Source organism: Pungitius pungitius, chromosome 9, assembly GCF_949316345.1.
Source record: "Pungitius pungitius chromosome 9, fPunPun2.1, whole genome shotgun sequence".
NCBI lineage: Eukaryota > Metazoa > Chordata > Actinopteri > Perciformes > Gasterosteidae > Pungitius > Pungitius pungitius.
This window is the reverse complement of record NC_084908.1, coordinates 18,323,134-18,339,684: the sequence shown is the minus strand read 5'-3', so window position 1 is coordinate 18,339,684 and position 16,551 is coordinate 18,323,134. Positions and strand designations below refer to the sequence as shown.

At 47.0% G+C, this 16,551-nt stretch overlaps 3 protein-coding genes across 3 annotated transcripts; 2 read left to right on the top strand and 1 right to left on the bottom strand.

Moving 5' to 3' along the window:
- Window positions 1–277: 277 nt before the first annotated feature.
- ubl5 (ubiquitin like 5) lies at window positions 278–2,629 on the bottom strand. Its single transcript, XM_037473224.2, has 5 exons — window positions 2,495–2,629; window positions 2,071–2,142; window positions 1,248–1,331; window positions 1,124–1,161; window positions 278–545 (listed from the first exon to the last, which is right to left on the bottom strand). Exons 2-5 carry the CDS (start codon window positions 2,124–2,126, stop codon window positions 502–504), a joined length of 222 nt encoding a protein of 73 aa, XP_037329121.1. The 5' UTR covers window positions 2,127–2,142; window positions 2,495–2,629; the 3' UTR covers window positions 278–501.
- Window positions 2,630–2,672: 43 nt separating this feature from the next.
- On the top strand, window positions 2,673–5,115 carry pin1 (peptidylprolyl cis/trans isomerase, NIMA-interacting 1). The gene is made up of 5 exons (XM_037473223.2): window positions 2,673–2,855; window positions 3,851–3,933; window positions 4,190–4,298; window positions 4,385–4,495; window positions 4,630–5,115. The coding sequence occupies exons 1-5, from the start codon at window positions 2,798–2,800 to the stop codon at window positions 4,737–4,739; spliced, it is 471 nt and encodes a 156-aa protein (XP_037329120.1). The 5' UTR covers window positions 2,673–2,797; the 3' UTR covers window positions 4,740–5,115.
- Window positions 5,116–7,046: 1,931 nt separating this feature from the next.
- Window positions 7,047–15,834, top strand: si:ch211-14k19.8 (mucin-1). Its single transcript, XM_037473209.2, has 11 exons — window positions 7,047–7,230; window positions 7,579–7,932; window positions 8,214–10,298; window positions 10,382–10,470; window positions 10,580–10,638; window positions 10,851–11,014; window positions 11,366–11,531; window positions 11,637–11,828; window positions 12,533–12,754; window positions 13,456–13,615; window positions 13,716–15,834. The coding sequence occupies exons 1-11, from the start codon at window positions 7,188–7,190 to the stop codon at window positions 13,788–13,790; spliced, it is 3,609 nt and encodes a 1,202-aa protein (XP_037329106.2). The 5' UTR covers window positions 7,047–7,187; the 3' UTR covers window positions 13,791–15,834.
- The last annotated feature ends 717 nt before the right edge of the window (window positions 15,835–16,551 follow it).

Here is a 16,551-nt window from a genome sequence, read left to right as displayed (position 1 = left end):
CCGAGTACGGACTTGATACGGTTTATTAAGAGAATACCTGGAAGTGGGACCAAAGGTACACAATCCATTGAGACTTCAGCTAAAGAAGTCTAAATAGTGTGTCATTTCTGGGGTTTAGGACAATTTACACTCTCACTTTGCTACAAAGACAGAAAGCAGAGACTTTTAAACAAACAATGTACCAAATAATTAGTGAAATGATCTGCTGCATTCAGTATAAAGTATGAAGAAAATACATTAGTTATTACAGGAAGACAATGTTCAGCACTCAGCCTCGTTAGTAGGTAAATATCCGCTTTATTTCCAGAATATCAAAACAAAAACTGAACATGTATTTCACACAATTTGGGGGCATAATTCATACGCTAAAACAAAGTAGACACTGCTCTCCTTCTCTTTGATGGTCATTGTGGTTTCCGAGGACCGATCCCATCTCTGCGTGTGGCGTCTCAATAAAAAAAAAAGGGTCTTCTGTGTGGCATCAGCCGGTGGTCCTCTGGTCTACTGGTAGTACAACTCCAGGTTCATTCCATCATGGATTTCATCTGCAGAGGTCGCGGTTAAGTACGACCGATCAGGCTAAAATAGTTCTACCATTAATTTGAGAAAATGCATTAGAAAACGCATGATCACTGCTGACTTTCATAATATGACAACGTTGACCGGTTAGAATGTGTCTGGCGATCAATGGTTTATCAAAGTTACAATGAGCTCAAGTTGCATACAAATACAACCTTGAAGTATAATATGAAGAGTAGGTTCCTCAAAATTAGTGGTAAGGGTAAAGACTTATGCAAATCATTTCAGATGTTATTGTTTGTTATCTGCCGGTAAATTAGAAAGTTATCAATTAGGTCAATACTATGGAGTAACTGCAGCTCTACTGTGGCAGATTTAGAGTCTTCTTTTGAAAGTTGCAACAGTAACGTTATTCTTACCGTATCAATTGAAAATGTATAGTTACTGTTATTTGTCTATACTGGTGCACAACTATGTCCGGTCAACCTTTTTTTCAAATGACAGATCTTTGCTCGTTAAAATGCTCATTTTTAAAGTAAGAAAATTTAGCCCTGGTGAAAATATAAAAAAACGGTAAGAACATTGTCGCCAATCGAAAGGATACAGTCACCCAGAGACACGTGGTCCTTGAATATGGTATACCTGTGGGAACAGAACAACATTGATTGGTTACAGAAGACAGACAGAGAAACCATTGTTACGATTCGTATTCCAGACGAGCAACGTACCATTTCTTCAGTACGATCTTGTCAAAGCGTGTTCCTGTCTGAGCAGCGATGAGCTTCTTCAGATCTCCGATGGTGTCCTCTGAGCTGAGACATTGCAGTTAAGGACGTAGCAACGCGGTTTAACTGAGGGAGGTTAACATATTAGCTAAAGTGATCCTTATTCTTCTCATTTAGCACAGTGCTTTTAAGCACCCTGAATGAAGGGTGCATTCGTGATTACTTGGCCTGGCAGAAGCTGGTACAATCTCTGACTACACTTTCTCAAAAAAGGGAATGTACTGCTTTTTAGTTTATCTTTCATCATAGCAAAGTCAGCAGCTTTGACTATTGGTGAGATAAAACAAAGTAGATATGAATGTCATGATGTATGTTATTGTAGACTTTTGCAGATTAATCTATTACATAAATAAGTTACTTGTTGCAGTGAGCTGCATTTTTATAGGCTTTTCTAGCCTGAAGTTAAGGACTTCAAAACTAATTAAATAACCTCTCATCATTACATATACAAATTACATCAATGTATTAATTCCAAACTATTCCCTTTGAATTGACGCCACACCATATCACAAATCTATATTGTTTGATCGATGAAATATTATGTCCCTATTTAATAATCACTACTTACCGTCTTCAGTCTAATTTTTACTGGTTTTATTCTCCTATATTTGGAGCATTGCCGATTGCCGATTGCCTTCCTACACTTATCTCTGCTATCAGGTCAAGCTAACTCCGGGCTATCTGTGCGCGTGCTCAGGTAAAACACCTACTGCAGGACGTGCTCTTTCGGATTAAAGTCAACTTCACGGTTTCAGAGAAAGGATACTTGCACTTGACCCGGACTTTCTTGCCCAGGCGATCGTTGCAAACCACCTCGATCATTTTCGGTTTCTGTCAGCTGAGGGAAATGTAGCGTCAGACAGCTGGTTAGCATCCGGGGTGTTAGAGCCGAGTCGCTCCAAAGACTCGTGCACTTAGCTACAGTCTACCGCCATTGAGGTGAATTTTCACAGCGTGTCAGATGTAGGAAAACAAAGCCTAAAACGGTCAACTCGGTTTGAAAGAGTCAGGTTATTTTTGTTTGGTATTAACGTTAGCTAACACTAGCTAGCTTGAGCGAAACAACACGCTGACGTTTATCAACGTGCGTAATGCTACAAGGCACACATTGAAACCAAGATTATGTCTTAGTATATATTGAGCATTGTATTATATTTGCAATGAAAGGGTGTTAAATGCGGCATTCTTACCTGTAAACAGTTCACAGTAGAATAACAAATATTCCCTTTAGAGGATTTTCTGTGGACTTTTCTCCGTCCGTAAAGCTGATTTGTTTTGTGTGTAGGGCGCTCGGCCAATCATATTGGAACAGCGATGAATGACATGCAGAAATAGCCAATGATAGGACAGAGAAAAGGCGGACCCGATTCTGAAAACAACTCGTACCGTAAACCCGCTGCTAACTGTCGTACATTTCCTTGCTGCAGCTTAACCTGTCACAAACGTTAGCTTCATCGAAATTTAATTTGTAAACGCTGCTGCTGAAAAAAATAATGGCAGACGACGAGAAGTTACCAGGTGGATGGGAGAAAAGAATGAGTCGCAGTTCAGGTAATGAAACCGAAGCCTGGAGAAGCTAAATATGCTAGCTAGCTAGGCTAAATGGCAATATCGCTACCGTTATGAACTTAGCTTTCGAGCTAGCATCCCCAGCATCGTGGTTTAGAGTTGGAACGAGGCAGATGATACTCTAGCTTCGATGTGGATATGCTGCAACGAGCGATGGGTAAATCGGTACCACGCCTGTGTTGGGTAAAATGTGGTGTTTGATTGTTTATTTGGTGCGTTGCCTATTGATCGCGCCAGAGCTGATTCATTAAAGCTGGTTACTGCAGGGCCCTGTATGACGTCATTTTGCTCCAGCGCCTCACCTGCGCTGCACGAGACTCTGCAGTTATCTTTTCACTGATTTATTTTGGGAGGCCAAAAACCGCTTGGTGGATAGCAATTGCATTAAAACATGAATATTTCATAGTTGACTTGACTCCCCACTCAGCTTTGGTTTGCGTGGTGGTGAAAGAAGTGTACCAATCTAGAATTGCCAAACTCTACAAATACTTAAAAACCCCACCTTAGGTATTATGGTATTTTAAATACTTTACACGTCTAGTATGGGGTACTATAGAAGCTTCACCATGTCATATGTTTTAAACAGCCCATACTAAATCATAATGTTCCATACAATTCCATGTATAACATATTACCATCATAATAATATATTATATGTTACAGTGACTCCTGCAACACACTCAATAAAATGAATCCACACATTATTCCCTCCACTGTCGATTTCTTTTTCAATGTACCTTGTATTATATTTTTAGTATAGTATCTATATTGATCTATTGAACCTAATGTTTCTTCTGGAGATTAATGATCGTGTTTGTTAATCTTAAAATTGACATTCTAGAATCTATATGCTATTATTATTACGATTTTTAATCTAATTGCATTTAAATTTGACTACTTGTGACCGCATTGGAAGTTTTTACTTTTGAACGAATGACTGACTCGCTCTTTATTGACTCTCACTCTTCGCCCTGCAGGCAAAGTCTACTACTTCAACCACATCACCAACGCCAGCCAGTGGGAACGTCCGGTGGGAGACGGCCGTGGAGAGCCAGACAAGGTTATTACGTGTAATATGTTTAATGTCCCTGTTACTGTGACAATACATTTTTTATTATTGAACACTTTTCAAAATTCAAGTTACAATGATGGCATTAAAAATAGGTTTTACGACTGCCTCAATTAGTGATGGGTGGACATGGGTCTTTATTGTTTGAGCTTAAAAAATGAGAAACCCACCGACTTTGGGACCCGTGAGTGCAAACGGTCTTATTGTTTCTCAACTCGAATCTGCTGGTGTGGTTTCGCTCCCTCAGGTACGCTGCTCTCACCTCCTGGTGAAGCACAGTGAGTCACGTCGTCCATCTTCTTGGCGGGAACAAAATATCACACGAACTAAAGACGAGGCCCTGGAGCTCATTCAGAGTACGTTGTTGCTGTTGTTGAGGGGGTGGGGGGGGATTAGTTTTGATCAACATGTTAAAGTTGTGCTTTTTTTTTTCTCTGTGCAGAATATATAGAAGACATCAAGTCTGGAGAGGAGAAGTTTGAGTCCTTGGCCTCTCAGTTCAGCGACTGCAGCTCAGCTAAGAATGGTGGAGACCTGGGCTTATTTGGCAAAGGTCCGTACACGCGCCCACAGTTCACAACACGGGACACACAAACCCAAAAGAGTGGTCTCCTACAGACGAGCTAAGCTGCCACATGTGTATATGTATACTAGCTGGACTCAATGTGTGCGTGTTTTGCGTTTCAGGTCAGATGCAGAAGCCTTTTGAAGAGGCCTCCTTCGCTCTCAAAGTGGGCGACATGAGCGGCCCCGTTTTCACTGACTCTGGAGTCCACATCATTCTACGCACTGGTTGACTTGGGTGGAAGAAGAAGAGGGGAAAAAAAAGCCTCGTTCTCAACTTTCCTCTCATGTCTTCACAGTCCAAACCGAGCTGATTTTTTTTTTTTTTTTTTTTTTTTTTTTTTAAATGACCCGCATCACCCAACAGACATGTCGAATGTGCTGAATTGATAAGTTTGATGGGATCATTCTTGTACCGTGCACCATTGGACATGTATGAATAATTTAATCCCACTGAACATCAAAGAGTATCGCAGAATATTCCTGTGAGACCTCAAGCTTCTATTAACCCCGGCAAGGCCGTTGTATGAAAACATGAGTGCCTGTGACTCTGTTGAAGTGGTCGGTCTCACCCTCCCCTGCGTCTGTAAAAGCTTCTTTTTTTTTTTTTTATGTGCATGAATACTAAAAGGACCATTCACTCATTTTTCCTGTAACCTTTTTCATTTCTACTGTATTTGTGCCGAAACAGATCCTCAATCTTGTTTTGGGAAATGGATTGTTGAATGGATGTTTAAAAAAAGTTTTGCTTGCATCTCCATGCAATACAAAGTGCTGTTTTTTTCGAGTTCTCCACATTTAGCGTTGATTTACATTTGTCATCCATTGCCGATATCCAGTAAAACTCCAGTGAAAAAACCAATCCACCTTGAGAAGTGCATGTTTTCTTTCCCTTGAGACATGCAAAGAGAAAGACGGCACCATTGGAAACTTTTAACAAACCGCTCTGCAGCTTTTAAAAGCATCAAAGTTCAGATGACCTGTTGCACCGTTTTCCCTGCATCAATAAAAATATCTTTTTCTAAAAGTCCTGTTACGGCGTTTATTTATAACATAATTAAACAGATGATGCGGCACGTCATCATGGAATTTAATTGAATGAAAACACAGAGGTTTCCTGTAGTTGGGCCTCTATATGTGAAGCCACTGAACACGCATGCAGAAGAGGGACGATCTACAAAACTGTGTGGTAATAAATCATCTGGGTTTTTTTGTTAATTAGGAAGATTTACTATTTCAATTCCTCATCCTTTGTGTCCATAGCTCGCTGATTGGTAAATACTCCGACATGTAATGATTGGAAGGTAAGAAAAATCTTATAAGAAATGTTAAAGAAAAGCAAACATTTGGAATATTATCATTTTAACTGATACCGTAGATATGTTTAGTGAGCTTGAGAGATTGAAAACGGCACAGAATTAAAATGTAATCTGCAGTAGATAAAGGACATTTTTCCTGCAGTAATGTGCATTAAAATGAGTTTCCATTAAAGTGTGATTGTTGTTGAACCTATAACAGGCTTAAAATATTATTAGGCTCATAATCATCTCACTCCACTCACTGACAGTGGGGTTAAAGTTAGAGGAATATTTACATTAGGAAACAAGTGTTATGAATATAAACTGATAATAAAGCCTGGCCCTCGTTTCAACTGTTTTGCATCAACATGACGGACGAGCATTTATATCATTTGGATTCAGTGGTTGATATTAAACAATATATTAGATATAAGACATTGCTTTGCCTTTGTTTAACATATGGAGCTTTGTGCCATGGAAACAACATTTTTATGTCCTTAATTGCATTAATCGTCTTCGAAGCCAAAACACTCATTTATAATTGTGCAAAGTATCTTACAAGTTATTGAGGTGTTTTTTAAGTCGAAATGTGTAGTTCCCACGAGTAAAGGGTCAGAAAACTTCCTCTAATAGGCAACTGTTTTGTCAGAGCATTTATTCTCATTAATTGCTGGCAGGATGTAAAAATAATTGTGAAAAAGACCAACCCTGCCTTTACTTTCGTTGCCACAAATACTCAAAATACTAAAAAACAGGCTCCAGCTGTGTAATGTATGTTCATGAGTGATAATGAATGATGACCATTCTGCTCCCGGGCTCACAGGAGGGTGCAGGCGTAACAGCCCTAATAAACCGCCCCCCCCCCCCGGGCTGTCGTGTCTCCATGTCTCCTGTGGTAAAAGGTTTCCTGTGCTGCGTTTAAGTGCGCGCGTAAAAACCAGCCCCGGCGGCCAGAGGCTGGATTCCTTCCTCCCTCCTCTCATCTTCGGGGAGCGCACCGCTTGAAGGGGGAATAAAACACCTCGGTCCTGTCCCTCGTAACGGCGCACGACGTCCCGGACACCTGCAACCCATTTGGGTGACCGTGAGCCGTTGTGACACCCCCCCCCCCCCCCCCCCACCCCCCTCCCGAGCCGCCCCCCTCCACCAGCAAGGCGTGTTCGGTTAGAAGGAAATGATGGAGAAGGAAAGTTTGTGACGCCTCCTCACTGATCCGCCCGCAGGGGGGGGGGGGGGGGGGGGGGGACGGACCTGGAGATGGTTTTTAGGTGCGCGCGGGTGGCTCGTCCTCGTCCTAACGCACGGGCACCGTCAATGTGAAGGATCTGCGTATGGATTTGGGATTTTTGAAGTCTCCGACCCTGCAATGTCTGAGGATTGGAAATGCAGCTCCACGCCTGCCTGTTGCTTTTTATCATCACAACAGGTAAGGACCTCCAGTGAAAAACGGGGTCTTATTACTCACTTCATTAGCACTGAGCTCTGTGTTTTCTTGTGGCTGAAACTCCTGTTTCGTTTTTCAACACTGCTGCTCTTCTGTCAACACACAAAAAAAAGCGGTCGGTAGGTTTGTGTAGAATACATTTTTGTATGACCAGATCAAAATATAGGGGTCATCGTCAGATGTATTCAAGGAAACAACAAAGAGATGGGGGTTGTTCACCTTCATCGTTTGAGTCCATGTTTATTATCAGTAAATCACTGCAACATCACACAGAGCCAAAAAAGAGTTGTGCCATCGTGTTGTTGTTTTTTTCTCTCTCTATATTCTCAGATAAAACATTGGCCTTGCCGGACCACCCCTGTGGGGGACATGTCGCCCTGGGCAAGCAGCCCGCTGGTCTCGTCCACCTCTCCTCACCTGGACCTTCTACCGCCGCCGACCACCGGTCTCCGGCGGTGTCGGCCTGCACCTGGACCATCGGCGTCCCCCCGGGCCGCAGGGTGCTGTTGACGTTGGTGCGGTCGGACGGGGGTTCGGGCGCAGTGAGCTGCGCCGCGGGCGAGGGGAGCCGGGTCCTGGAGAGCGGGGGCACGGTTGTGCTCTCGGGCTGCGATGGACACGAAGCCACCTTCACTCTGACGGGAGCCGGACGCCCCTCAAGCGGAGTTCAGCTGTCCTATTATGGTGAGAAGCCATGACTCAATTATCTAATCTTGAGTCCCTGATCCAATTGCCGTAACAACATTTGGATGTTTTTGTTTTATTCTAATTCTATTTTTACAGTCGTAGAACATTCAGGTTGCTTTGAGCCGTGCGACGTGAGCGGTGAAAAAATGTGTTGTTCAAACTGTTCCTGTGAGTCCGTCGGAAAGTTGTTATCACACCCACTGCGGCGTGGGAGACAGATGGCCGTGTTGTTGTGATAACAACTCTCTTCTCTGCTGTGTTTGTTCCTGGTCATCCAGTCCAGGAAGATGAGAGGAACTCCTCGGGGGACCGCACCGGCCCCGGTTCGGACCGAGACCTCCGTCCTTGGTCTCCGACAGGAGCCAGCTTCACAGGCGCCTCTCCCGTGGGTCAACGCGTGGCGAGAGGGACGGACGGGGGTCGCCTCTTTGAAGGCCCGCGGGGGAGCCCTGGGCTCAGTCCCTCCTCCCGGGACGAGGGGCCGCTGCACCCCACCCCTCCCCCGCGGGGGCCCACCTTGCCTGGGAGAGCCGATAGGGAAACTCTCCCCCTTCCTGAGGAAGCACCGAACAATGGAGCGGATACATCTGGAGCCGCTCGCCGCGGCGATGGAAAAATGGCTGCCGCGGGCAGAGCGCGACCCGGTTTCCAGCGTGCGGACCCGCTGTCTGGCACAGCGAACACGCGGAGCGGATCGAGCCACCAGCTCGCTACCTCCAGAGCCGTGCTCGGCATGTATGTCCAGAAATACACAGCCGGCGTCCACCTTCTTGGCTCTGCTTGGCCTCCCGGGGCCACCTGGGAGGGCGGGGCTTCTGGGTTAGGGTTAGGGCATTCCTGGAGGACCCGTCAAAGCACAGACACAGATCTGACCTCCGCCGTCACCTCCGGTCCTCGGGAACCCCCCGGCGAGTTTCGGCAGGGTGACTCACGGGCCGACGCCGCGCCCACAACGTCATCGGGGCGGGCCCCCGTCGCAGAGCTTGAAACCGAGGCCGTTTCGTTTCACCCGAACGCGAGGGGAACGGACTCGTCGGCCGCGCCCGAGGTCGCCCGTCAGAGCGCCGCGGTCGAGTCCTCTGACGAGCTTGCGACGCTTCGCACTTTCACGGGATCCACGGGGAGCCGAACGAACCCTCCGCAGAGCACCGGGGGACCTGCGCCAGACGTGGTGGCGGCGGCCCAGACCTCGGCCCCCTCGGGAACGACTGGTGGCGCTGGAGCGCCCACGCTTCCGCCCACCTACACACTCTTGCGCGACAGGTGGCCCGCCAATCCCCTTTTCCCTGCTTCCACGCGGCCATCGACTGCGTTACCTGGTCATTCCCATTTGACTCACGCGCCCTTTGCCCTGCCCTCCTCCGCTGAACCACCCACACTTAATACGCAGGACCGTGTACCTTGGACGTTTTCTACCACGTCCCCGGTTAGGCTTGAACAGCCCCGCAACCTTATTCCCACTGCACCCACGTCTGTGCTCTCACCCCCAACGGCAAGAACACATTCTGGGCATGGAGGTGAAGAGGTAGAGGAAGTGGAGAGAGAGGGTGATTCTCCAAGCGTCAGGACCACATCAACCCCCACGACCGGGCCTTCATCTACGGGGCCTCCATCACCTGGGCCTCCATCAACTGGGCCTTCATCCATGTGGCCTTCATCCACCGGGCCCCCATCGACCGGGCCCCCATCGACCAGGCCTCCATCCACGTGGCCTCCATCCACATGGCCTTCATCCACTGGGCCCCCATCGACAGGGCCTCCATCGACCGGGCCTTCATCCACCGGGCCTTCATCCACCAGGCCTCCATCGACCAGGCCTCCATCAACGGGGCCTCCATCAACGGGGCCTCCATCAACGGGGCCTCCATCGACCAGGCCTCCATCAACGGGGCCTCCATCAACGGGGCCTCCATCGACCAGGCCTCCATCCACGTGGCCTTCATCCACCGGGCCTCCATCGACAGGGCCTCCATCGACCGGGCCTTCATCCACCGGGCCTTCATCCACCAGGCCTCCATCGACCAGGCCTCCATCAACGGGGCCTCTATCGACCAGGCCTCCATCAACGGGGCCTCCATCAACGGGGCCTCCATCAACCGGGCCTCCATCCACCAGGCCTCCATCGACCAGGCCTCCATCAACGGGGCCTCCATCAACGGGGCCTCCATCGACCAGGCCTCCATCGACCGGGCCTTCATCCACCGGGCCTTCATCCACCGGGCCTCCATCGTGGACCGCCTCACATCCCGGCCAGGAGCCCCGCTCCACACTCACGCCTCCTGCTTTAACCTTCGCCTGGAGCCACGCGGCCACTCAGACGCCCGACTTCTACATGGTGCCAGACCAACCTGCAGCCATCAGAGGTAATGCGCGCGTCCGGGTGTGCGCTCACATAATAGCGCCTCTGCTTGTTGTATTCTGTATCTATTTTCCCTGTTCCGTCCAGTGGAGTCGGTTGAGCTGCTGTTGCAGATTGTTGTGGAAGACTCCAGATCGGCTTTCGCTTCTGGTTTGGAGGAAGACGCCGCTGCCTGGGTGAGAGATCGTGTACAGACAGACACACACACTGGCATAGCAGAAGAGCAGCGATAGATCATGTGCTCACACAATAGCTTTAGCGTCCTCATTCCGTGTGGTCCTTCAGGTGGAGCTGTACCTTCGGAAGGCCCCAGGGTTCAGCGAGCTGCTGGGAGTCTGGAGCAGGTGAGGTTCTTATTGAGTACATATGTACTGTAGATGTGCTGCATTTAGCTCCATTTCGTGCCATTGAAATCAAGTCACATGACATTTTAGGGCGTGTATCTTGCATACAATGAATACAACGGTTTCACACGAGGGGCACAACAAACTGGGATCATGCTGCTGCAGGTCGTGTGAAGAGAGCTACACAAAGTGGGTTGTGCGTCCGTTTTCAGTGGCCATGCGGTGCAGAGCCTGGTGAGGTTCAGAACCAGCGGGGCCCTGCGGTGGCTCGGCGCCGCCGGACCCGCCTCACTGCTGGAACGAACAGGACTCGCTCAGGCCGCGCGCGAGGGGAGGAGCTTCCACTCGTCGAAGATCACCAACATCACGCTGGGAGGTGAGCCGAGGTCGAGAGGTCCATCCAAGGACCAGCTAACCGCGCCACTTGAGTCATGTCCTCGATGTCCTCTGCAGGAATTCCATTCTTAACCTGCTTACTTAATCAATCCAGTTACAGGAGGGCTCATGTAAACATCATAACGCAGTTAGTTATGTGAAATCGGATTATGACATCTGGCTCACATTTTAAACTGTTTACTGTGGAATGTGACCATCTTACTGCTTTTACTTTTGGGGTTTGCCATTGATATTTAAGTACAGTAGCTGGATGTTTCCTGCCGGGCAAGTTGCATATTGTACTATTTTATATATATGTATATATATATGTATTTTTTTATTTTCTCTCCAGGTGTGCAGGGAGACGTGTGCGACTGGTTACTGCAGTGCCCGGAAGGCTACGAGTGTGTGTTTAGTCCTGGCACCGCAAACTACAGCTGCTCTTCCCGCTGCCACTTTGACTACTGCCATCACCGCGGCATCTGCACTCACCACCCGGGCCAGCTGCCGGTTTGCCGGTGCGACCCGAAACGGACGCCGTAACACAACACAGATCGCTGGTCCATCCAAGAAGGTTTTTTGAGCACGCAAGCGTCTTCTTCTTCTTCTTCTTTGTGTCTCAGCTGCCTCGTAGGAGAGGACTTCTGGTTCATGGGTCGGCGGTGCGACGTGAGGATGACTCGAGCGCGGCTCGTGGGCGCGTGCCTCGCCGTCTTGCTCGTCATGGTGGCGCTGATCGGCGTTTTGGCCCTTGTGGCGGTGCGGCGCTACCGAGCCATTCTGATCCAGGCCAAAGTGGACCAGACTCGGAGCAGGTACGCACCGACATGCGCTCAGGCTGCCACAGAGACTTCTGATTCCAGACAGAAACCCCGAAGGAAGTGTCTTTTTTAAACACAGATCACAGATCCAAAGGTATAATATTGTGGGTCCCACAAGAAAAAAACCCTTTTCTAAACATAAAAATGCAGAGTTGACACCAAACAGTTCCTGGCACACGTGTGGATTACACAAAGGGCCCCCTTCGGGAAAACGCTGTGCTGACAAAAGAGGGATTTAGCCACACACTGTGCTGTAGTTGCAGTTACAGTGACGTCCACTAGGTGTCCTTGTCCGGCTGCTGGACCACATGTTTGGGATGAAGGCTGCTCGGTGGACTCTGTGGGAAATGTTGAGTCAGTCTGTTTGAATCCAAATGACAGCCCCTCACAAACGTCACACCGTGATATGTTCACTGCCATCCCGTCAAGGCCGTAAGGCGCGAGGCCCAGAAGGGGATTCAATTAAATTGTTATAAACTATTGATAATCTTCCAGGTGAAGTATTGAGTAATCGGCTCCCCAAAATGACTCTCTGGGAGTCTGCAAGAATCATGTTTCGTGTGGCCCAAAAGGTGGGATATTGGGGTACATCAATTGGATATAATGAGTGTGTGAGACTTTGTGAACTGAAAGAAATGAAATTTGGAATAAACCAAATTTCGGCTCATTGCCTGCGATTCTCATCCCTCGCACCGCAGCTATCGCAGGTTCAACCATTTCGACGAGCTGTCGGGGCGGTTCTGGTTGCGTTCGTGGGCAGGCTCGGCCGACTCGCTGGATAATCCCGCCTTCACGCGCTCCGACGAGCTACTGCACCTGCGGGCGCTCGACCGCCCCTGCTGTTACCACGACGACACGCTGTCGCTGGCCTCCACCTGCCCCAGCCACGGGGCTCGCATCAATACGATCTACCCACACAGGTACAAGACACTGTGCATCTTTAGAAAGAAAACCAGAAGCTCTCATTTCAAAGCTGCCAGTTGGTGGCGGCAGATACAAATATTTGTCTCTTAAAGCTGCTGAATGAAGTGAATCAGCTCATCACTCAGGGCTGGACCTGCAGTTTTCAGTGGGGTTTTTTTGCACACTGCTAAAGACAGCAACAAAAAAGTCAAAAAATAAGCAAGATGCTAAAAAAAAAAAGGTTTAGAGAGCTGAATTGAGTGATAATTCTTTTTTCATTCTCACAAACCCCTTTTCATCTTTTGCAGCTGTTCATATTTTTTTAAAGCACAGTTTTAACTATTGAATAATACTTTAGGAGTAAATGTGGTATTAAATCAGAGCAAAAACAACATAGTGAAGAGGTCAAATAAACAGTTGAAACACAACAATGTAATACATATAATTTAGTGACACTAAACATAACAATAAGGGGATCCCAATGGCTTTATACATCTTTTAAAACAATAAAATAAATAAATGGCTTAAACCAATATTAAAAGGTAAAAACTCCATTTCATTCCCTTTCCTGATCTGCATATTGATCATATTGAGTTTCCCGAGTTTGTCTCCACATGAATGAAAGTGTGAGTATTGTTTGTTAACGCGTGCGTGTGTGCGTGTGTGCGTGTGTGTGTGTGTGTGTGTGTCCACGCTCTGTGCATCTCCCCCCCCGTAGCTCTCAGTACGGGTGGAGGGGAAGCGAGGTGAGCATGGCCGACGGAGTGCTGGACTCGGGTAAGGCCAGCGACCTCTCTGTCTGCAGCTGGCCCGTGGAACCCATTCAGTGGACCCCCTTCCCGCTCCTGCAGCAGCTGGCCTCCCACAGGACCCCCGCCGTGAGTGTGTGAGAGCAACAGGTAGAAATGTATGCACGCGTGTACCTATAGACGTGGTCTCACTGCGTGTTGTTGCCCCCCCTCCCCCCTGTGAAACCAGGCGAGGGTGTCGAGGCCTCGGTCCTACTGTGAAGGCATGGAGCTGGCGGACCTGGGGAAGAGCTGGACTGCCTGACGCACACACACACAGAGAGGAATCCAAGCAACAGTCGCCCCCCCCCCCCGGTGTGTTTTAAGCGCTCTGGCTCTTATGAAAACTGTAAAAAAAATAATAAGTGTAAATGTGTATATAAATGTATATGATGTTAGTATTCCAGTTCCGTTTCTTACCCCTCTGATGAGATGATATAATGTAGAATAGAATGTAAAAGAGAGAAGAACAACGTGTGTGTGTGTCTTAATGTGAGTCTTATCTCATGCTTTAACAAACATAAACCCTCCTCCGGGGCCAGAATAAATGCACTTCCTGTGTTCCGTTTGTCAATTAAAAATGGGAGTGCTTTAAAACACACAGAGCTTTGCACTCTGAGGTTATTGTTTAGAAATGGCAGTTTAGATGCGTTGCACAAATGCACATCATCACACACATGCAGTTAAAACCTTTTTTCATAATGCAGCACAACACAAACTATTAAAGGGTAAACAAGAGATTGTTTTACCCCCCCCCCCTCTTCCTCCTGTGGTGTGAAGTATAATCCCTGAAAATACCAATATAAATTAGATTTACTGTCCCTTTTTCATATATCTAATAAAAAGTTCTAAGAAATATTCTCATTGATATTTAGTCTGATGAAAGAGAATAACAGTCCAAAAAGTTTAAGCACACAAAGCCAACCACATAATATAACATTACATTAGTAAGTAATGAAAGAAAATGACCAAAGACAAAAATAAATGTTACAAAGTTCTTGGTAATTGGTGACTTTGGGAGCCTTCAGACCTTCTAGTGTCACATGTCCATGGAAAAAGGAAGTGCAAACAGGATTTCCTGCATGTGAGAGGTGATCAATTATTAAAGTAGAAGACCACGCTTTCACAGAAAAACAGTGAAATGTGAATTTTTGTGGTTCTATCCTTTAGTGAAATGTATAGAAGGCATTGTATGTCATCACTCTATGACATGGTTCACACTATTTGGGGCTTATTAACTAAATGTTGCTTTACTATATGGACTCTGGGAATGGTTAACAGAAACCAATACAACAGACTGCTGGCTGGTTAAAGACATTCACAAGTGTATTTTGGAATAAATCACAGCAAAGTGGATCTGTTCAGTGACACAGTGAGAGTCACACAGACACACACTCACATGCCACACCTCCGCTTAATGCTGTGTATTGAACATCAGCTGGAATGTGATGCCATAAATGACGATTAAAGGGTGAAACGGGCAAACATGCACAATGCATTGCACTCCCACGCCTGTGTCATATTGAAAGTAAGAAAGTAGTGACTGAGTTGGGCAGAGAAGAAATGTGGAAGGAAGGGCAGTGAGTGTGCGTTTAATGGAGAGAGAGAGAGAGAGAGAGAGAGAGAGCGCTAGAGATAGGGACGAGTGATAGATTTGACAGAAGCTACCTGCTAGCTTCTTCCATATACGGTGTTAGTCAGAGCCAAGAGCCGGGCCTGTGGATTTCTCTGACTGTGTGAGTGAGCAATGCAGGGAGGGTCTATGTCTATGTGTGTGTGTGTGTGTGTGTGTGTGTTGTAATGCATGCATGAGTCAGGCACGCTACCAAATTATGAAACCGCTTGAAGAAAGATATGAGAAAAAACATTGAGAAATATCTGTCAGGGAGGAGTCAGTGAATACAAAGTTCAAAAATGCTTTTTTTTTTAAATGTTTTGTTTTCTACATTTCTCTACATATCAATCTCTGAGGAAGGAAGGAAACAGAAATCCAACCTAAAGCAACATGCACACTCATCCACACCCATCTATATACATGCAGCCTTAAAAAGGGAGATTCATTCATTTCCTCAGTCTGGTCACATGACCCGAGCAGTGCATTCTTCCCCCCCCATGTGACAAGCTCCAATATCTCCTTATATGGATGTCATCCAAAGGAACTCTTAAAGGGATGGTTGTCCTGCCCTGGGTCTATACTTGGTGTGTGTGTGTGTGTGCGTGCGTTTAGTCTAGAAAAGGATAATGCCACTTTGAAAAGCCAATTCCCTAATTAGATAATGCAACCCCCCCCCCCCACCCCAATGCCCCCCTTCCTTCAATGTTATCCTCAGCTGCTGCCTACCTGATGACATATGTGCGTTTGTGTGTTTGCATGTCCGTGTGGTCACTTCCTGCAGAAGTGAAGAACTGTGAAACTCACTTCCTCCTCCTTTGGCAAGCTGGATAGCATATACCCTTATTAGGACCACAAAGAGCCAATGAGATTTCCTCCCATAGGTTTATGTGTCTTTGTCCGGGTGCCCTTATCCAGTGAGCCAAAAACACCCACTTAAATCTCTGGTCAATTTATGGGATGAGCTTTGCATTGCAAACCGTTATCGTAATAAAATATATAAAAGGGTTACTGCAGTTTAGAGACAAGCCTTACGGGCATATGGGTGTGTGCTTGTTGTACTTCTGATGAATCAGTTATAGCTTCATGATAGGCCTTGCGGTTTTTAATGCCAAACCACATACACCTGTAGGTGTGTTCCGTAAACGACACACCTGTCTATTACCCCCCCCGCGCTCACTGAAACTGGTTAAGTGGTGAGAGATGAGTGATCTACAGCCTCCTAAGTGTTTACTGTAAACATACCTCAGCCAAGCTTGACCACATGTATCACTCTACTCTTCTCGAGTGTGTGTGTGTGTGTGTGTGTGTGTGTGTGTGTGTGTGTGTGTGTGTGTGTATGTGTGTGTGTGTGAGACTGGTATGTCAGGGTAGACGTGCTAATCGGGGTGTTAACAGTGCTGTCAGTGACCCT